This window comes from Choristoneura fumiferana, chromosome 27 (genome assembly GCF_025370935.1).
Source record: "Choristoneura fumiferana chromosome 27, NRCan_CFum_1, whole genome shotgun sequence".
In the NCBI taxonomy this organism is placed as follows: Eukaryota; Metazoa; Arthropoda; class Insecta; order Lepidoptera; family Tortricidae; genus Choristoneura; species Choristoneura fumiferana.
This window is the reverse complement of record NC_133498.1, coordinates 3,803,189-3,825,052: the sequence shown is the minus strand read 5'-3', so window position 1 is coordinate 3,825,052 and position 21,864 is coordinate 3,803,189. Positions and strand designations below refer to the sequence as shown.

At 38.4% G+C, this 21,864-nt stretch overlaps 2 protein-coding genes and 1 pseudogene across 2 annotated transcripts in view; 2 read left to right on the top strand and 1 right to left on the bottom strand.

Moving 5' to 3' along the window:
* Positions 1-4: 4 nt before the first annotated feature.
* LOC141443617 (cytochrome P450 6B6-like) lies at positions 5-5,810 on the top strand (annotated as a pseudogene).
* Positions 5,811-5,845: 35 nt separating this feature from the next.
* Positions 5,846-21,864, bottom strand: part of LOC141443623 (cytochrome P450 6B6-like) — a 27,044-nt gene continuing 11,025 nt past the window's right edge. The window contains exon 4 of the mRNA XM_074108964.1: positions 5,846-6,514. Coding sequence (XP_073965065.1) covers positions 6,345-6,514 — 170 coding nt within the window. The 3' untranslated portion in view covers positions 5,846-6,344. The remainder of the gene's footprint in view (positions 6,515-21,864) is intronic.
* LOC141443547 (uncharacterized) lies at positions 8,779-14,766 on the top strand. The gene is made up of 2 exons (XM_074108854.1): positions 8,779-9,775; positions 13,839-14,766. Exons 1-2 carry the CDS (start codon positions 9,434-9,436, stop codon positions 13,842-13,844), a joined length of 348 nt encoding a protein of 115 aa, XP_073964955.1. The 5' UTR covers positions 8,779-9,433; the 3' UTR covers positions 13,845-14,766.

Below are 21,864 nucleotides of genomic sequence, written 5' to 3'. Positions count from 1 at the left end.
AAACTAGTTTGTCTTTTGTTCTTGATAACACAACACGGGAGTGAATAATTTCTATTTTATATCGAAACACAGCCAGAAAAGAAAAGGAAACATGTTTCTGTTCATAGCGTTTGGGGTGACGGTCTATTTAATTTATTTATGGAGTACAAGAAACCATGATTACTGGAAAACCAGAGGTGTAAAATATGATAAACCAGTACCTTTCATCGGCAGCATTCGTCGAGTCTTCTTCCAGAAAGTCAACTTTGCGCAGTACCTTGCGGAGCTCTACCAAAAATACCCGAACGAAAAATACGTTGGATACTTCGGGGGGGCACGCAGTCTCCCTAATTATACGGGATCCAGAACTGATAAAGCATGTGTTGGTATCAGACTTTAACTATTTCTACGCAAGAGGGTTGAATCACCACAAGACTGTTATAGAACCGATGATGAAGAACCTGTTCTTTGCCGATGGTGACCTGTGGAAGCTGCTGCGTCAGCGGCTGACGCCGGCGTTCACCTCGGGCAAGCTGAAGGCGATGTTCCCGCTGATCGTGGAGAGGACTGAGCGCCTGCAGCACATGGCGCGCGCGGGCGCGGCGAAAGGCGCGGAGCTGGACGTGCGCGACCTCATGGCGCGCTACACCACCGACTTCATCGGCGTCTGCGGCTTCGGCATCGATGCCGACTCCATCGACGATGAAAACTCAATTTTTCGTCAGTTAGGAAAACAGATTTTCACAGTTACCGCGCGAGGAGCTATCGTTTCGGGACTGAAGTGGATGTTTCCAGAAACGTTTAAGCATCTTCACATATTGCACCCGGGGGTGGAAAAAAATACTGTTTCAATAGTGAAAAGTATTATGGAGCAGAGAAATTATAAGCCATCACAAAGAAACGACTTTATAGATTTATTTTTCGAGTTAAAAGGGCAAGGTGTGATCATTGGAGAGTCTTTGGAAAGGAGGAATCCCGATGGAACTCCGCAGAAAGCAGAGCTGCAGCTAGACGATATGTTGATAGCTGCTCAGGTGTTCATATTCTTCGCGGCAGGCTTTGAGACGTCTTCGTCAGCCGCCAGCTACACGCTGCACCAGCTCGCCTTCCACCCGGAGGCGCAGCGCAAGTGCCAGCAGGAGATCGACCACGTCCTCAGTCGGTACGACAACAAGCTCTGCTACGACGCCGTCAAAGAGATGAAGTATTTGGAGATGTGCTTCAAGTAAGTTAGTTTAAAATTCTGATTTTCATCATAATTATGCTATTCAACAAATCTAATTACATACGTTACGGGGGTTACTTTACGTTAGAGGAAGAATTGAGCAAGTTAGTGGGACACTGCATACTATGTATGAAATCTGATAAAAGAGGCACCACTTCTTTCCGACATTAGATATATACCTACCTACGACTTCTTTCCGACATTAGATATATATTAGACAAATACGGCCTCAGATATCGCCCGAATCTAGAAACTTGAAAGCTTTCTTCTCGTACCGCTGATTCAAATCACAAACAAAATATTATTTCATAATTTTCCAGAGAAGGCATCCGGATGTTTCCGTCCGTGGGTTTCCTGATCCGTCGATGCGCGCGTCAATATACCTTCCCTGGCACGGACCTGACCATAGACGAAGGGGTCTACGTGCTGGTCCCAGTGCAAGCTCTCCACCACGACGAGAAATATTTCGAAGAACCAGAGAAGTTCATTCCAGAACGTTTTAGCGCCGAGCGAGTGAGCAGCATCCCGAATCATGTGTACTTTCCATTCGGAGGAGGCCCCAGATCTTGTATAGGTAAGGTTAATCCTTAATCTCTTACTTGAAAGTTTATCGCAGCTTATTAGAATTCACCGATCTTACAACTTAAAATAAGTTCCTGTTATAAAATACAAGCTTTTTATACGACTACTTTTTATCCAGAGCCAATATGGCAACTATAGTTTCGCCATGTCTGTCTGTCTGTCTGCTTCTGTCTGTCTGTCCGTCTGTCCCCACGTCGAACTGCGCAGACGTAATTGAATTGCTTCGTAGGTTTGTAGGTTTCGACTCCCTATGTATTGGGTATCGTTGGATAGGCCTTTTTAAACTTCTATAACTCCGCTCAGAGACTATCAATGCTAGAAAGCTGAGCCGGATATATTGTAAACTATACCCATAGCCTGGGTACTACCTAAGTGTGGGATAGTTGGATAGGTCTTTTAAAACCATTAGGGTTTGCCAAGCCTTTCAATTCAATGATTTGTTTCGCCATATTCAACTGTTGAAATGCTGGTCTGTCCGTCTGTCCTTCCACCCCAGAAATAAAATGTAGCAACTGCGCGGAAAAATGGTCGAAAAAAAATTTTAGGGTACGTAAGTGGGGTAACCTTTCTCGAAACCCTATAGTATAGGTATCGTTGAGAATTTTTAGTAGTTTAGGAGGAGTAAATAGACGCCTCAGAGACTATCAATGCTAGAAAGCTGTAAATTTCACGGATATATATGTAACTATACCTCCATAGACGTAAAGTGGGGGTGATTTTTTTCCTCATCCAACCCTATAGTTGGGATAGTTGGATAGGTTCTTTTAAAACCATTAGGGGTTTGCCAAGACGATTTTCAATTCAATGATTTGTTTGCGAAATATTCAACTTTGAAATGCAAATTTTCATTAAAATCGAGCGTCCCCCCCCTCTAAAATCTAAAAAGGTGGGCGGAAAAATTCGAAAAAACTTCGGGATGGTAGTAAATATATCAACCTTTCAAGGAAACTATAACGGCTAAGTTTGCTTGAGAATTATTAGTAGTTTAAGAGTAAATAGCAGCCTAAGGTATAAAATATACCTAAACTTGGAAGATTCCGTATAAAATACGAAATCCTTAGAAAAAATATTATTTTGTTCGTAATGGCCACGGAACCCTATTTCGGGCGTGTTCGACACACTCTTAACCGGTTTTATTAACTGTACTTACGGTGTCATCCAACGTACATAATATATGTAGGTATACCACATTTCAAGTCAATCAGACTACTACTGTAAAGGGATCAAAATGAACTTGCAAGATTTAATCCAACAAACAGGGCAAGTTAAAAAAAAACTTGTAAAAACACTAATTGAAAGCAAATTGTACAGTCACCAGCATTAATATCTGCCACAGCGGAGCGTGCAAAAATATCTGACACGTCCTTCCGGTAGAAGTAGAGTCGTACGAGATATTTATGCATGCTTGTTGTGTCAGATAGTGGTGCTGGTGACTGTACTAAACACTGTGTACCATATACATTAATATGTAAGAAAGCGTTGTTTATCTTCAGGCGGACGCCTCGGCCTGATGCAGTCGCTAGTGGGGCTGGCCGCACTCTTGCGCACGTGCACAGTGGCGCCATCTGTTAACACGCTGCGAACGCCTCTCTCGGACCCGGCCGCTATGCTCGTACAGAACATTAAAGGTGGCCTACCGTTGCAGTTGCAGGAAAGAAAGTTTCCTGCTACTCCTCACTAGATGTCACTTAATTCAATGATTACAGCTCGCTCTATGAGGGTAGTTTTCTACGGTATTATTACAATGAGGGTTTCCTGACAAGCGAAATATCGGTGGAGAGGTTCGTTTGACGTTATTTCTAGCTTGCGATTAACTCATTTATTAGGGTTCCGTAGCCAAAATGGGCAAAACGGAACCCTTATAGTTTCGCCATGTCTGTCTGTCTGTCCGTCCGTCCGCGGCTTTGCTCAGGGACTATCAATGCTAGAAAGCTGTAATTTTGCACGGATATATATGTAAACTATGCCGACAAAATGGTACTTACAATAAAAATTAAAAAGAAAAATTCTTTAGAGTAGGTACCTCCAATAGACGTAAGATGGGGGTGTTTTTATTTTCTCATCCAACCCTATAGTGTGGATAGGTCTTTTAAAACCATTAGGGGTTTGCTAAGACGATTTTCCGATTCAGTTTTTTGTTTGCTAAATATTCAACTTCAAAGTGCAAATTACTAATGTGACATCTTATTGTAATGAACATGACTTGACAATAAATAAATAAATTCTCATGAAAATCGAGTGTCCCCCCCCCCCTCTAAAATCTAAACCGGTGGGTGGAAAAGTTTGAAAAAATTCAGGATGGTAGAAAGTATATCAAACTTTCAAGGAAAACTATAACGGCTAAGTTTTCTTGAGAATTATTAGTAGTTTATGAGTAAATAGCAGCCTAAGGTATAAAATATACCTAAACTTCTTGGAAGATTCCGTATAAAATACGAAATCCTTAGAAAAATACTACTTAATTTTTTCATGATAGCTACGGAACCCTATTTTGGGCGTGTCCGACACGCTCTTGGCCGGTTTTTTTAACCAATCACAAACGTGACGCAAAAGTCAAAGTTGCCAAACGACCTCGCACTACTACCCACTTTATTACTAGTGTCAACCACTCGTATCTTATCATAGAAACCCTCATTGACTCGAGATAAAAAATGAAACCACTATTACAGTAGTTTAAAATGTGGTACAGTACAAGTAATACTGCGAAGGCCCTGTAACAGGAGCAAAAAATTAAATCCAGATTCTGCTACTTTAATTATGAAACTTTCAAAAATTTAATAATATTATCATTATGTTTATTCCAAACAAGTTGAATGATATTTTCAATTTACGGCATCCAATAGCCTAAAATGACATCGCCTGTCACGTAACAAAATGACGGATTCAGCAATACATTGCTTGTCCAATCAAATTTTAAACTATAATAAGAAATCAATGGTCGCGCTGTCATCGTTCATCCACCATTACCTCTCATATTTCGTTTTCTAGAATTTTTTTACCGTACAACGGCAAAAACTACTAGACACTGGCAAAATTGTCCTCCGATGGACAGAGCCATATTTTTTTAAAGAAACAACAACAACTATAATAAAAATCACAATAAAAGTTATTTTCAAAAGTTTTACAACTAAGTTGTGTGACTTGTGTGGTTTAATTTTTTGTTCCTGTTACTGGGCCCACCCGGTATAAGAAAGAAATATTTATTTTCATCACACTTGCTCGTCAATGATTTATTCATTTATTTCAACAAAAAATTACAGCGTTACAGTTAAACACCAATGCGCAGTAAAATTCAAAATAATACAAACAAAAAGACATAAAATACATTAAAAAAACTATCAACAGTTAGGGATTTTTGAATGTCGTCTTCGTCGCTACCCTAAAACTACGGAACACCACACCCTCCGGCCAGAAGTTGGAGCGCAGGAACATCTGCTGGTGGTGATGGTGTTATTTATTCCATGCCTGTATACTAAAGGACAGTGGCCTCAATTGTTCCCGCGGGAATTATGGATTTACGTATAGTTTTTCTCCTCAAGGGAGTTATAACTTTAGTTTTAAAAAGTAAGTAGGTTTGTCATTTCAGACTAAAGAGGTTTCAAGTCAGCCAACGTTTTATTTACATCTTTAAAACAACTGTCTTAACAAAGTGTTGTCAAGATTATGTTCCGTGGACCCAATTTTAAGAATCCCTGGTTTAGAGATCCAAACCCGTGCGCGGGGTGTCAACACGGGCAGATTTAGCAAAAAGGTCAGAAAGCGTAATTTTTGCATCACATTATAAGTAAGTAAGTATTGTTGCTAGTTTGTGAATCTTGTAAACTTTAAGTGCAAATGTATTAGTTGTATAATCATAGCAAGAGGTAGGTTATAATATAACTATGTATATAATATTGTTATTAAATGTAACTAAGTACATTGTAGTCTTTCCATAACTTGCGTAATGTATTGGGAATCTGTAAATTAGGTAAGGATTCTTGATAAATAAATAAATATATGCAGTGAGGAAATGGCTATCCTTTATTTAGTCAATTTTAGACAGTCTTCATACTCATCTTTAGTCATCTTACTCGCTAATCCTGCCGTGAAGCAGCCGTGCTTGCAGTGTTGTGTTTCGGCGTGGAGAGTAAGACAGCCGGTGAAATTACTGGCACTTGAGGTATCCCATCTAAAACCTATAGGTTGGCAACGCATCTGCAATACCCCTGGTGTCTGTATCAGGAGACCCACTTGCTCGTTTGCAAGCATATAATATTAAATTGGAATATCAGTCTATCTTATTGTGATGATAATCACATTTTAGAATAGAATAGAATAGAATAGAAATATGTTTATTCAGCCAACACATCATGACAAAAAAAAAGAGAAAACACATTTAAAAAATTATAAAGAATACAAGAACAAACAAATAATGATGTGAAGCCGAAATGGTCTCCACTCAGCGGATTTTAGAATTTAACATAACTACGAGAGAGTTCCGTACCCCGAGTTAGGGCCCTAGCGACTGAAACTAAGCCTAGAGTTGTTTTCCATGGATGCTCCATAAAGATTAGGTCAGCTAGTTCCTCCTCCGCACTCGTAAGGGGATGCCGCCAAGGATGCGCTGCAGGATGACGCCGGTGGGGTCCCGGGGGGGCTCCCGGCGCGAGCGCGGCGCGGGCGCCACGCTGAACCTCCGCAGCAGCGCCGCCAGCCCCGCCAGCGACTGCATGCGCCCGAGACGCTCGCCTGTGCCACAAACCATTGCGTTATATTCAACATCATCATCAACAAACCCTCCTCCTCCTCCCCCACCTCCTCCTTCCTCCATGTTCTCTCTATTTTCTATTTGTATTTATTTTTATTTTATTTTTATGTGCAATAAAGAGTTTACATACATACATATATGAATATTTCTCAAAAAGTTGTCCATTTTCAGTTGTCCACTGATAAAAAATATATACGAGTATATATATTTCCTGACGCTATTTCAACGTAAAAAATAAGTTATATTGTGTTTTAATATATACAAAAACTTGTGGTAAAGGTGATAAAAAGTCAGTTAATCTTTGTTGTTGGATCCAATAGAAAGTTGTAAGTACCTAAATACGAGTAGATAGAGTTACAAAATTACGATTTTTAAGATTTCGTGACGTTTTCCTGACGTCAAGAAGTTTTGGATGTTTTATGCAGTTTATGTTTTATGATCTCGTCCTTAGTATCAATAATTTCTTGACAATACTTTTTTTTTTATTGCTACGAGGACATTAGCCAATGACAAAGTTAGGGAAACAGTTGTTATAATATAATATGATAGGACGGTAATAGGATTACGGATAAAATTTAGGATCAAAAAGGATTGGAGTTAACGTGTAGGAGTATATATACGAAATAAAATTATAATTTGATATAATTTTTTTCTATGAATGATGCTAATATGGTATAAATATTACTGGTATTAAGATACAAAAACAAATAATGGAGGTGAGAACGGGAACTGGAATTGATTGGAGTTGAGAGAAAAGTATGATTGGTTTTTGGAGTCTTTTTGTATTTTTTATTTCAACTCCAAATTTGTTACTTTTACGGGTATCCCGTGAAATCATATCGAAAATACAAACTGAGACATGGATGCACAGAAAAACCAGAAAAAGAGACCAGCGCTGGAATCGGACCCAGGTCCTCAGCAATCCGTGCTGCGTGCTATAACCCCTACACCACCGCTGGACAGGAATCTAGACACGATTTTTTCCTATGCATACATATCTTAGGTGCATTTACTTTCCTGAACCCAAATTGACTTTCTGATAACAACTTATTATGTTCTAGAAACCATTCTAAGCGATTTTTAACCATATGTTCAGCTATTTTTGCTAAAACAGATGACAACGCTATGGCTCTGTAGAAGACGGATCTGATTTAGGTTTGTTTGATTTCAGTATAATAAGATTAAAATTCGTGTTCTCCCAAGTCCGAGGAACAATCCCCGTTAGCATTATTATATTGATCAGTGAGAAATAGTAAGTAAGACTATTGTCATCAAGGTTTGTGTTAAGAATCGTTAAAAAATTAGTTAATTTTTTATCCTAAATTCTTATTTAATTTTTCATTATTAAAAGTATATACAAAATCATCTATATAAAAGCTACTTAAATGTAGTTAGTCTAATAATTATAAATAAATGTTTTAATCAATTACATTCAATATAAAACTCATTTTTCTTCAATTGCGTTAAATGGAGTGTTTGTGTTGATATTTTTCTATATAGCAACATTGCAAGTTTTGTATGAAACTTACTTATCATTCTTGTTACCTTCTGAATTCTCAAATTCATAACGACTGTAACGTTCTTACAATTTAATTCCGAATTATACCAGCAAAAATCTACAGTCCGCTTTTTATTGAAGACCGCATCCCGAAGAAACTAGAAGACACAAGTTTAGGGATTTTACATGGTCCTATACGAACCTCCAATTGGAAGAAGATTGTAAGGTCGGAAAAAGTCGAGCTACTCCACCAGGCTTACATCAGTTCAGCCGTTATTCAGATCAGCGCCGGCATCATCCAACTACGTGCAAGTCAAGAGCTGACACTCATCGTATCGCGTCCCAGCAGTCAGGATATTCAGCGACCGACGGGTGAACAACGCCAGCAAGCACTATTAAATAGTCAACGACGTGACCAGCAGTCAGTTACGTCAGCCGTTCAAGTTTTGATCATATTCAGGGAGTGAGCAAATTCATACAAGAAAGAAGATTCAAGCTAATCAGTTGCAGCAAGACGAAGAAGCAGTTACATCGGGAAAACAGGACAAAGGACAGTGAGACCGTTCCTAAATTCCTTAATCTCATTTCGCATTTCGTACTTGCTTCGCTTTCCATCATTCATCCATTATTCCCATTTTCATTAATAAATTACATAGCATTCATTACCTATTTAGGCATTATATGACAGCCTAAAAATTCATTACGCATTCATTTAAAATCATAATAAGTTATTTTTCATTGCACAGATTAATCAGTAGCTAGATAATCATTCGTATGTTTTGATTAGTAGCATAGTTCTCAGTGTGTAATTAGAATAACCTCTCTAATTACTTACCATAATACCATATTCACTTAACATTCACATCACAAAGCCAATAACACAATTACTACATTTCACAGATATTATTTTCAACACATTACACAATATAAACACAGATAAATCATAATACAGGTACCTAAGTCTAGTAAGTACCTATAAATCGTTATTTTTGGTATCAAACTCATTACTAGTACACAGTCAATTAACATCCATTACTATACAAGTTATTATTTCCTTTAATTATAATCACACTATTGAAACAACTAAATACCTAATAAGAAATTACATTTGCACTATCAGTTTAGTTTTAAGTAACAATCACAATTCATTGCACAAACATCATCAACTAAAGCAAGAATCATAATAACCGTGTTATTTATTGCATTCGCAGATTAACATACAGCTGAGTTTGCAATTTCTATCCGAGGCGGCGCGCAGCGGCGGCCGGCCGGTCAGCTTCATTCACTGCGTGCCTTAAGCGCCTGAGCAAATTAATAGCAAAAACACATAAACATATTTCATCTTTTTAACAGGCGACTTTAATTTCACATTAATTAAATTGATCTTGTTTGCTTTAACAAAATGGAGCAAGACCTTAAAAAGATGAAATACAAACGTGGTGCAATTAAGGGCAAACTTACAGCTTTTCAAAACTTTTTAGAACGCTTTGAAGCAGAACCTCAGCTTAGCGAATTGCAAGTTGCCGAACTTCAGCTACGCTATGATAAGATGGTGCCTATATTCGATGAATTTGATGCATTACAGACTGACATCGAAATGCAGTCAGAACCTGGGACTGCGGGCGACGGAGGCATCGGAGAGGAGCGCAAGCTTTTCGAAGATGTCTACTACGCCAGCATGTCCTCAGCACACGTCTTAATACACAAAAATACGAGGCGTAACTCCGGTGACAATGCATCTGAGGTAAGCTCTGCGGCAACAGTTGTCAAGACACACAATCAAAATTTTGTTAATTTGCCAAAAATTGAATTGCCTCGATTCGAGGGCGGTTATCATAACTGGCTGGCTTTCCGAGATACTTATCTCTCAATCATTCATAACAACGATTCAATCAATCCTGTGAATAAATTTCATTACCTACGAGCTTCGCTTAAAGGTAGCGCTGCACTCATCATACAGAGTTTAGATTTAACAAACGACAACTATCCCATCGCGTGGCAGCTGCTTTCTGACAGGTTTGATAATGAAAAGTTGTTAGTGACGCATCACGTCAATGCATTGTTCAATGTTGAACCAATTCAAAGGGAGTCAAGTCAGGCTTTACGTAACATTCTTGACGCCACTAACAAGAACTTGCGTGCTCTTCATTCCTTGGGACAACCCACGGATAACTGGGATACTCTTGTTATACATATGATGTCAAATAAGTTAGACGCTGCGACTAGTAGAGAGTGGGAGGAGCGCAGAAACTCGGAAACCACCGTCGCTACTCTAGAGTCATTCAAGTCATTTCTTTTACAAAGAGCAGATTTTTTGGAAAGTTTAGAAAATAAAAAACTTAATAAAATTGGTACTCAGCAGTCTACATCATCTTTTCATCAGTCAAAACCTAAGAGCTTTGTGGCTTCTGGTTATGCTGAGCACAAATTCAAAAAGTCTTATACAAATCAATGTCCGTTATGCAAAAAAGATCATCATTTATACAATTGTTCTTCATTCAGGAAACTTCCAGTAAATACAAGAGTTCAAAAGGCAAAATTGTTCAAAGTTTGTCTCAATTGTCTCTGTCATGGCCATATTGATAGTCAATGTCGGCTTTCAAATTGCAAATATTGTAATAAAAAGCACAACACTTTAATTCACATAGAACCCGCCCAAGCAAATGAACAAACTGAAATACCTCACAATCTGGCCATGGTGACAAAAGAGTCAATCAATAATAATAACCCCAATTATGTGCTACTGTCGACAGCTCTAATAAAGGTCGCTGATAGCAAAGGGAATCTGCAGACTGCACGTATTCTCTTAGATAACGGAAGCACAACAAATTTTATCACGCAAGATTTATGCAATAAACTACAATTACGCACTCGATCGTCCAACTCTAAGGTAACTGGCATAAACAGTCATTCATCAGAAAGCTCTCAGGCATGCTCCATACAAATTCATTCATTCGATGGCAGCTTTAAGTTGGACATTGACTGTTGCGTTCTTTCTAACATCACTACAGCTATACCATCTATTCATATACACACACATAACATAAAATTACCTACAGGAATCCAGTTAGCGGATCCTAAATTCAATACACCTGCACGAATTGAAATATTAGTTGGAGCTGAAATATTTTGGAACGTGCTAGGTACAAATCGCATTTCATTAGGGAAAAATCAACCCACATTATTTGAAACCAAGTTCGGGTGGCTGGTTTCAGGAGCCATAAGTCAGCTCAAACAAAATTCAGCTGTCTGTATGTTTACTCAAAGCAGTGCAGACATTCAAGTAGATATTTCTCGATTCTGGGAGTTGGATACAGTTGCTCCTAAGCATCGAATGACCCAGGAAGAGCGAGCCTGCGAAGATCACTTCGTGAAAACTACAACTCGCAACTCTGACGGCCGCTTCGTTGTGTCTTTGCCGTTGAAGGATTCGCCTGACGTATTGGGAGACTCTTATCAGCGTGCTTTGGCTACATTTTTGTCAGTAGAGAGAAGGTTAGACAAGAACCCTATCTTAAAAAATCTCTACGTAGAGTTTCTTAGCGAGTACGAAGAGTTAGGTCATATGTGTAAGAGCAACGCCAGCGAGGAAACTATTTCATGCTTTCTGCCCCATCATGGGGTACTCAGGGAGTCTAGTACGACAACTAAACTCCGAGTTGTATTCAACGGGTCTTCTACCACTACGTCAGGCAGATCATTCAACAGCATTCAAATGGTAGGGCCTACTATCCAGGACGATCTATTGTCTATTTTATTGCGGTTTCGTCAACATCGGTTTGTGGTTACAGCGGATATTGAGAAAATGTACCGCCAAATTCAAGTTGTAGAGTCACAAACTGCTCTACAAAAAATTCTATGGAGACCAAATCCTTCACATTCAATAAATCAATACACTCTCAAAACAATAACTTACGGCACAGCCTCAGCACCGTATTTAGCCACAAGATGCCTCACTCAGTTGGGATACGATGCAGTTGATGCTGACGTAAAGCATGCAATATGTCACGATTTTTACGTCGATGATTTTTTGTCTGGCAGAGATACAGTCGACGGAACCATTTCACTCTGTAAAAATGTCACGCAAAGCTTGCAAGCTGCCAAATTTAATCTCAGGAAATGGCACTCAAATAATCGAGACATATTGCACGCTATTTGTGACGACTACAGCTATTCAGATTCCGTCAGCCTCAGTACTGAAGAGTCATCCAAAACATTAGGGCTGAATTGGAAATGCAACTCAGACACACTGACGTTTTCAATTCATGTCAATGCACAACATAAAATTAACAAGCGCACGATACTTTCCACAATTGCGCAGGTTTTTGATCCTCTTGGTCTTGTTTCACCATGCATTGTAGAGGCGAAAATTATTATGCAGCAGTTGTGGTTAAGCAAATGCACATGGGACGACGAGGTTCCACATTCAATTCAAGAGCAATGGCTTCATTTTGCCAACACTCTACAACACTTAAACTTTCTAACTATACCAAGGTGCGTTAAAACACACGATCCTGTCGACGTCACAATACACACATTCACAGACGCAAGTGAGAGAGCTTACGGTGCTTGCGTGTATGTACGCAGTGTAAATACAGATGGATCAGTCAGTGTCCGTCTCTTAGCTTCTAAAAGCAAAGTAGCTCCACTCAAACCACAAATTACTATTCCGCGTTTGGAGCTGAGTGGAGCGTTATTGGGAGCGAAACTCTATTCAAAGGTCATCTCATCACTCACCTTAAAATTTTCCAACTGCGTATTTTGGGCGGATTCCACTATCACTTTAGGTTGGATCGCTACTTCACCTCTTCACTTAAAAACCTTTGTGCGTCATAGGGTAAGCGAAATTCAAGAACTCACTGCAAATCATCTTTGGCGCTATGTCCCGTCCAAAGAAAATCCAGCGGATCTTGTATCGCGTGGTCTTAGTGCTGACCAATTATGCAACTGTTCTTTGTGGTGGTCGGGCCCAGAATATTTGCTGTTAGATTCATCACTGTGGCCGAAAGATCCTAACAGGGAATCCAACATCAATCTGCCAGAAGTAATGGACCAATCCTTATTGGTCACTAAAATTCAAAATGATGTCAACATATTTTCAAATCTCATTCAAAATTCATCGAGTTTCACAAAACTTAATAGAGTCATGGCATTCATATTCAGATTTATAAACAACTGCAAAAAAGAAGCAGCTAAGCAAACAGGCAATCTTTCCCTTCAAGAACTTGAATTAGCTGCCACTTTTCTTTTGCGTAGAGCACAGCAAGATTCATTTCCCGCGGAACTAATTGCTCTTTCATCAAATGAGCAATTGCCTCGTAAAACCGGGCTCCTCTCGCTGTCACCATTTCTGGACAGTGATTTGCTCATTCGTGTCGGGGGAAGACTGAGCAACTCTGACTACGATTTTAACGTCAAGCATCCAGTGTTGCTCAGTAGTAAACACAACTTATGTAGGCTCATATTTCAAATGTATCACAAAACATTTATGCATTGTGGTCCACAGCTTCTCTTAGCCACTGTTCGACACAAATATTGGGCTATTGGCGGTAGAAATTTAGCCAAGGCTACAGTGCATAATTGCATCAAATGCTGCAGATTCAAGGGCAAAACTATACAGCCTATTATGGGAAATTTACCCAAGGAGCGAGTGCAATTGGAATTTCCGTTTCTTAACACAGGGGTTGACTATGCCGGGCCAGTTATGATATCCAACCGAAAAGGTAGAGGCAGTACTTTAATTAAATCTTATATATGTGCATTTGTATGTCTTGCAACAAAAGCAGTGCACCTTGAGCTTGTTACAGATTTGACCAAAGAGGCCTACATTGCTGCCCTTACCAGGTTCATTGCTCGCCGTGGTAAACCTCAAACAATATTTTCAGATAACGCCACAACATTCAAGGGTACATTCAATGAATTATCTCAAGTTTTAGACCAATCTACATCATCAGACATTTCAGGTTTAGGTATACAATTTTCATTCATCCCTGCCTACACGCCACACTATGGGGGATTATGGGAAAGTTTAATTAAATCAATTAAGCATCATCTCAGGCGTATTCTAGATCAAACTCACATGACTTACGAAGAGATGTCTACGCTGCTGATTCAAATTGAAGCAATCCTCAATTCGAGGCCTCTTACTCCAATTTCAGACGATCCTAATGACCTTTACCCATTAACTCCTGCACATTTTCTCATAGGACGGTCCATTCATTTTGTACCTCATCCACAGATCACCGATACTACAATTACTTCTCTTCAGCGTTGGAAGCGCATCGAGCTGCTGAAACAACAGTTCTGGTATCGGTTCTCTAATGAATACATTCTCTGGCTTCAGCAGAAAACCAAATGGCATACTTCTACAGGAAAACTGAAAGAGGGCACTCTGGTTCTAGTCAAGGACAGGACTCTACCACCTCTCCTGTGGCAGCTTGGTCGAATAATTCACGTCATCCCAGGAAATGACGGCGTCGCGCGTGTTGCAGACATCAGGACGAAGAAAGGAACCATTCGCAGAGCCTTTAATAACATCTGCCCTCTCCCAACTTCTTCAATTGAAAATCAGTAGATTTCAAGGGCGGCAGCATGTTAAGAATCGTTAAAAAATTAGTTAATTTTTTATCCTAAATTCTTATTTAATTTTTCATTATTAAAAGTATATACAAAATCATCTATATAAAAGCTACTTAAATGTAGTTAGTCTAATAATTATAAATAAATGTTTTAATCAATTACAATCAATATAAAACTCATTTTTTCTTCAATTGCGTTAAATGGAGTGTTTGTGTTGATATTTTTCTATATAGCAACATTGCAAGTTTTGTATGAAATTAACTTATCATTCTTGTTACCTTCTGAATTCTCAAATTCATAACGACTGTAACGTTCTTACAATTTAATTCCGAATTATACCAGCAAAAATCTACAGTCCGCTTTTTATTGAAGACCGCATCCCGAAGAAACTAGAAGACACAAGTTTAGGGATTTTACAGTTTTATTTCAGATGTCCAGCTATCTACGTACCAAATTTCATCAAAATCCGTCCAGTCGTTTCAGCGTGAAGGAGTAACAAACATACTCACTTATTCACTCACTAGGATAAAAAAATACAAAATCAAATAAAAAAGGCATAATAAGTAGGTGTACTAGATAAGCATAAAATATTTACATCCGTATTAAATATAATGACCCGGATAACTCACGTCTTAAATCGAGTTTAGCTCGACATGTTTCGGGCTAATCCGTAGCCCTTCGTCTTCGGAGCAACGCGACTCAGCGGCTGCTGCAACACGCGCACTGCGCGCCGCCGCTCTGCTCGCGCGACTACCCGACGAAACTGACACCGGCACACAACTACCCGCGTTTTCATCATCATTACAACTGTCAAATGTAGGGTAGCACACAACACTAACAATATCGCTCTGTAAAGGTACGTTCACACACACCGATGACGCAGCACGAGTATTTAACACCGTTTTCCAACTCGGAGGTACCGTCCAACCACAATCCCGGTTGAAATTCGGCCGACGACTAATCTCGATGGCTTCACGCACTTTCCGCGGAATGAAAAATTTCTCTCTCGCAAGTACAGATACCTTATCAAATCTGATATAGTGCGTCGAATCCGAGTTCATTGAGTGCTCGGCCACAGCAGACCCCTTGTCGTCCTGTTTCCTCATACTACGTATGTGCTCCGATACCCTTGTGGAAACGTTTCGTCCAGTCTCTCCAATATAGCTCTTGCCACAGGCACAGGGAATCATATATACCCCGGGGCCACTCAGGGGCTCCTTATCCTTCGGCGAACGTACCAACTGTCTGAGCTGCATATGAGGACGGAAAATCGACTTGATGCTATATCTTCGGCGTAACAAGTGTCCGATTTTATCCGTCACCCCTTTTATAAACGGTAAATATACCGGAACCCTCTCAGCTCCCACCGGTCTTTGACGAGTCGACACGTTCACCACACGGTTGCACTGCCTCCAGTTGTACCCATTGCTTTCCAAAACCCGAAGCATAATATGACGAGATCTCGTTCGAGATTGACGGGATTAGGCGGCAAGGAGGAGGAGGAAGTTTTGGATGACAATCTGGATAATTATGATGGTTTATACTTTTCCTTACCAATAAGACAAGTTGGTCTGGCAGCAGAATTCGAAACTGTGACGTCAAATCAAAAGAGTTTACAAACCTTGTTCATGTTTAATCGAGTTTTAGTTAAGATTTGCATTTCCTGTTCCACCCACGAGTTTGTGTGACTTTCATATTAACACAATTTGCTGAAGGAAATATTAGTACAGTGATGAATGTCATCGATATCAGAGGAAATTAGTGATGAAAAATTGTCGTGGACATTGTAATTAACGAATGAACGGATTTCTTTATTACGAGAATTATCGCTAAGTGTTTATTGATTGTTGACTATAGATGGAACTACAAGTTTTTACGATGTTGTAAATTCAATTTGAACAAGGTAGGTACAGGGTTTTAACTACTATCATTTGAGACAAAAATCATGTTGGCACTTTTGACCTGACGGAGCAACGAACAATCAAGCTCTCATGACCGGACAGAATTAGAGAATATAATCCTTAGAAATGTGAAATTGTTTTTGTTAACTACTTAACTACGGAACCGATTGCCATGAAATTTAGCATACTTTATATATTTTATCCCGAAAAAAAATTTTGTTCCCGAGGGTGGGCGATGAAAAAAAGAAAGAATGAATTAATTAATTAATTAAGTTCCATTTGCTATAAAAATAGTTAGTCCTTCACTTTCTGCAGGACTACTACGAAACTCGAAACTCGAAGTTCATGTCGTACGGTCCCTCTGACACTTAGTCTTATACTATTTAATTCGAGAGCGAGAGGGACGGTATGATACGAACTTCGAGTTTCGTAGTTGCCCTGCTGTACTTACCTACTCCGCACTGAAAATAACTCCAATACTAGGAGAATTCACAAATGAACAGGCAAAAAAAGATTACTGAGGTAAGCTTGAAAACAACGAGAAAAAAATAAAGATAGGTTATTTGGCTTCCCAATGACGAACACTGCTTACTACGTGTACTCGTATTAACACGAGGCGAGGCTTAGGTGATTTCTTCTTTATGGACTTTTAGGGACTTTACTATTTTTTTCAGCAAACCGCTTGTTTCCACTGTAGTGGTTGTAGTTTCAGTGTATATAGGTACTGATTTAATAGGCTTTTTTTGGGTTGAGTCACGCTATGAGGTAGATCCTTGCTTTTGTTGAGGTACTTGTTTTAGATTTTAGGGTTCCGTACCCAAAGTGCCAATGGAACCCTATTACTGAGACTCCGCTGTTTGTTTGTCTGTCTGTCCGTCCGTCGGTCACAGGGCTCTATCTCTTGAGTCGTATCTAATAGTTAGGCACTTGAAATTTCACAGATTATGTATTACCTACTGTAACCGCTATAACAATAAATACTAAAAACAGAATAAAATAATTATTTAAGGGGGCTCCATACAACAAACTTGATTGTTTTACCGATTTTTGCTTGATATTAATAACGGCAACATGTAGGCGCTTGAAATATTCACAGTCTTTGGTTGTATAGTCACTTTAAAAATAAATAATTAAATAAATTAAAATAAATATTTAAGGGGGCTCTCATACAATAAACTTGATTTTTTGCCGTTTTTGTTAGTTTTATATGAGAAGCTTCATTGAGGATAAGGGCGTGCAGTTGGAAAAATCCATTATAGACGGCTGGGAAGGGAGAACCCAGACAGGGCCAGACTCTCACCGGTTAAAAAACGCGGTTGCCCACTACTTCAATCGATACCGGCACGTTCCGAGCAGACCCGACTGAGTTTCTTGTCGTTTCTTCTCTGTCAAGACTTAACGGAATCTTTAGCATTGTATTGCATAACTCTCCCTTAGCGTCCTAAGTCCGAGGTCAGCTCAATAGGGAGCACCCTTTGGCATGCTAAGATAAACCACTAATTGCTGAGCGGCCCATCTGACAGCTCGCCTCTCCGGTAAGTTGTAAAAGCCGTCTGAGGCTAACAGCAACAGTCCGTCAGACAAAAAAGCTGGAGTATGCTTGAATATTTGACATCACCAATGAACCGACGTACCTACTTTTTGAGAGCTGTTGTAACGCGAAACTCCCATAGATGTAGACTGGCAAAAGTGAGCTATAATCATTTATTTAAGAACTCCGTTGACCAACTGTATATCATTTAATAATATTGTAAAACTATTTTAAAAAAATGTGCCTCGTTGAGTTTCTTGCCGGATTCTTCTCAACAGAGGTTTTTCCGAACCGGTGGTAAATTTTTTCTTGACATTCATAAGTGCTTGTTATAGCCTAAATTGAATAAAGATATTTTGACTTTGACTTTGACTTTCAAACCGACTAAAAACGAATTACGAGTACAACGTGTCTTCATTAATTAAACAAATAGGTATAGTGCATTCAATATAACTGGCGCGTTTCCACTTGATCGTCCGTACGACCTTCATTAGCAATAACTATAGGATTAAGTCGTGGCGGGTGAATTCTTTGTTAAAACTTGCATAACACGTGCGGCAGGCGATGTTTCAAACTGTTTTGATACTTTCCCTTTATCTTCCTTTTAATAATATAACCAAATGTAGAAAAACGACTCAGTTGTTTTTTAAACTTCGAAAAGATTATAGTTCAGTAGAAATATTACGTCTTTCAATATGTCCTCCGTATTACTGCATTTTTAATTCCATAGAGTTAATGTGGAGCTATTTGAAAAAAAAAAACAATACGAAGAGAAACATCAACCGTAGGAGATAGCGTCATAACCAAAATTCGTCACATTATTAATACTTCGGATCCGATTCTGTGGAAGAATGCTTACAATCATTGTAAGAAATTGAACAAGGATTTTTAAAAACACCATGCACTAACTTTATAATAAATGTTGGAAGCGTCTCATCGGACAGTGAACATGGAAAATAATTCGGAATCAGAAGAAGTCGGTGAGTTGTCATAATTTAAAAACCACATTATTTTGATTTAGTACTTTAGAATAAATAAATAATTAAATTTGTTATTTTATTTAACATACCTTATTTTTTATTATTCTATGAATATTCAATAGTATCAACACTGGATGGTTTGCGACAAAATAGATAAGGCCGAAACGGCACCTTTAAAAATGAATGGGCTCTAAACTATGAATGTTTGGTTTATTACCCCTTTGTTTACGTTCAAGTAGAAACGCTTCAGTTGATATTGAATGCACTATACATAAATGATTTTGAAAGTACCTTAGTCAACTCAAAGGTAACAATAATGTTTGCTGAACAACATTGCCATTGGTATATCGAAACAGACTGCAAATATATTATAAATGGTTTCATATTTGAATATCGAAAGTTAAAATATCTACGGGTAAAATGTCGATGTTCAAAATATCGAAAATTAAAATATCGACTGTATCAAACTATCGAAAACTAAAATAACGAAAGCTTATATTGTCGAATGGTTAGATAATCTACGTCCAATATATCGAAAATATATTTATCTACAAAGTGACATCGAAAGACATAAATCTCGAAGTCCAAAATATCGAAGTACAGAGTATCGAATATCCTATGTATGAACTATCACGTGACTGGGTTGAAGGAGCTCCGCTTAGCGGAGCTGTTATTCCGCTCAGTTGAGGCGCTTTGCGCCTTGACGCAATACTAACCTAACCTATAGAACATGAATTACCAAAAATATATGGTTCGTTAGGTTAGAACGGTGATCACAACAACGCACGAGCCGAGCGAGCGAAGCGAGCGTGCCGCGGTAGCGGCCGGCGTGCGTTAAAAATTACTAGGTTATGTAAAATAAATGCTATTAAGAGAAAGGACGAAATAAATAAAGCAGATTTGTATGTACGATGTCTTAATTTTCGACATTCAATTATGTTGACATTTACAACTTAGATATATTGGCTATCGATATTTTTACTCATTCGATATTTTAATCAATCGACATTTCAATCTTAGACATTTTGAACATAGATATAACAACTTTCGATATTGTGAAACAATCGATAATTTAATTTTCGATATTTTGAACATCGACATTTTAACCTTTCAAATATGTAACCATTATAAATACCTACAAAAGGAATACACGTTCGCAATTCTCGAAGTGTCTTCAGCTTTGTAAGTCTAAATATAACCAGATGATTCTGTTCATACGCGGACGCGGATGTGGGGCAACCCTATGCGAGAGTAATATTACGTTCTTGTGAGTCATACAATGACATCGTATTCTTTGTAGGTAAGTATTTATAAAAAATGTAACATTTTTGCAACAATTAGGAGTACCCAGAAGGTGCTAACATTTTAAATCATTACAAAATAACCAACTTAAAACTTCATTTACAAAATTACGTGTTCTATTCTTAAGTCAGAAAATTGTTCTAAGTCGAGTAATATGGGAAAATGTTGAAACCTTCCTTGCAAGAGCCTTTACTTTGCCTATTTGCAATTAATGACGAAAAATGCTTTTAACTTCATAGATGGAAATAGTGCTGCAATCATAAATCAATACAGAGTGTAAATGTTATATTACCTCTTCATTTGTTTTAAGTTTATTGAAAATATAATACTTTGTAGCTAGTTGCAATAACAACATTACTAATAATATTTACTAAAGATAATATAGAAAACATCTGTTCTTGAACACTTCACAAATTATCAGTCAATTTTGATGGATATTTTACAGATGGCCCTATTGCCAATCATGTCTATAATTAGTAGAAGAAAATGGGATATTTGTGAGCTTGTTCGTTTATATTACTAACACTAACTCAAAGAGAAAGAGTATTAGTACCTTGCACTAACTACAAGTTTTTTCACGCGACTTCGTCTAGCAAGAATTCGCTTAACGCTACGCTATCCCAAAGTTCATTTTCTGAGATAAAAAGGGTATGTATTATAATACAACAACATTATTTGACCGGAAGCCTAAAACCCGAAGACTACAATCCCGAAGATTAAAATACCTACACCCGAAAGGCCGAAAAATTATAATGCCGAACAGTCATAATTATATAAAATAATCGACAATCAATATATCGAAATCCAAAATACCGAAACCATCGTTACACCAAAGTCTGCTATATCTATTTTTAAATGACAACATTCCGACTTTTTCAAGCAGGGGTAGATTGACATTTATCATTTTCTGTGATGTTACAAAAAACACCTAACATCGAAGGCTAAGACGGGAGCTACGCTGCGCTTCGTTCGCGCCTTAGCCTTCTGAACCTTAACTATCCGAGTAGTTTCTGTTCTGAAACTTTTTCCTCGCTCGCTCCGCTCGCTCGCTGCCAGCGAGGTCAAAGTAGTTGTCGTAAAGACATCCCATCGATGACAATTTTTTTTAAGTCCTGGAGCTTCCCTTTGGTACCTACATCCCAGCTGGTGGTAGGTTTACTGTGAATGCCAGTTAGTTCGGGATTTTGTACTTTCGGTCATTTGAAAGTAGATATTTCGAGCTTCGGTGTATCGGTTATCGGTATTTTATACATTCGGTATTCTTAATTTCGATGTGTTAAGCATCGCCATTTCAAGTGTAGGTATTATGATTTTTCGGTATTATAACACATACCCGATAGCCTATTTCATGTAAATCGGTTTAAGCGTAAAGAGGTAACACACAGACAAACAGACAGTCAGTTACATTCCTATTTAAATAATATTAGTAGGTATGGACTGGAAATTTATTATATAAATATAAATATCAACTTTGTGACAAATAGGCCAAATATAATACCTACTTATGAATAATTTTAAGCATTATTAAAATGAGCCCCTA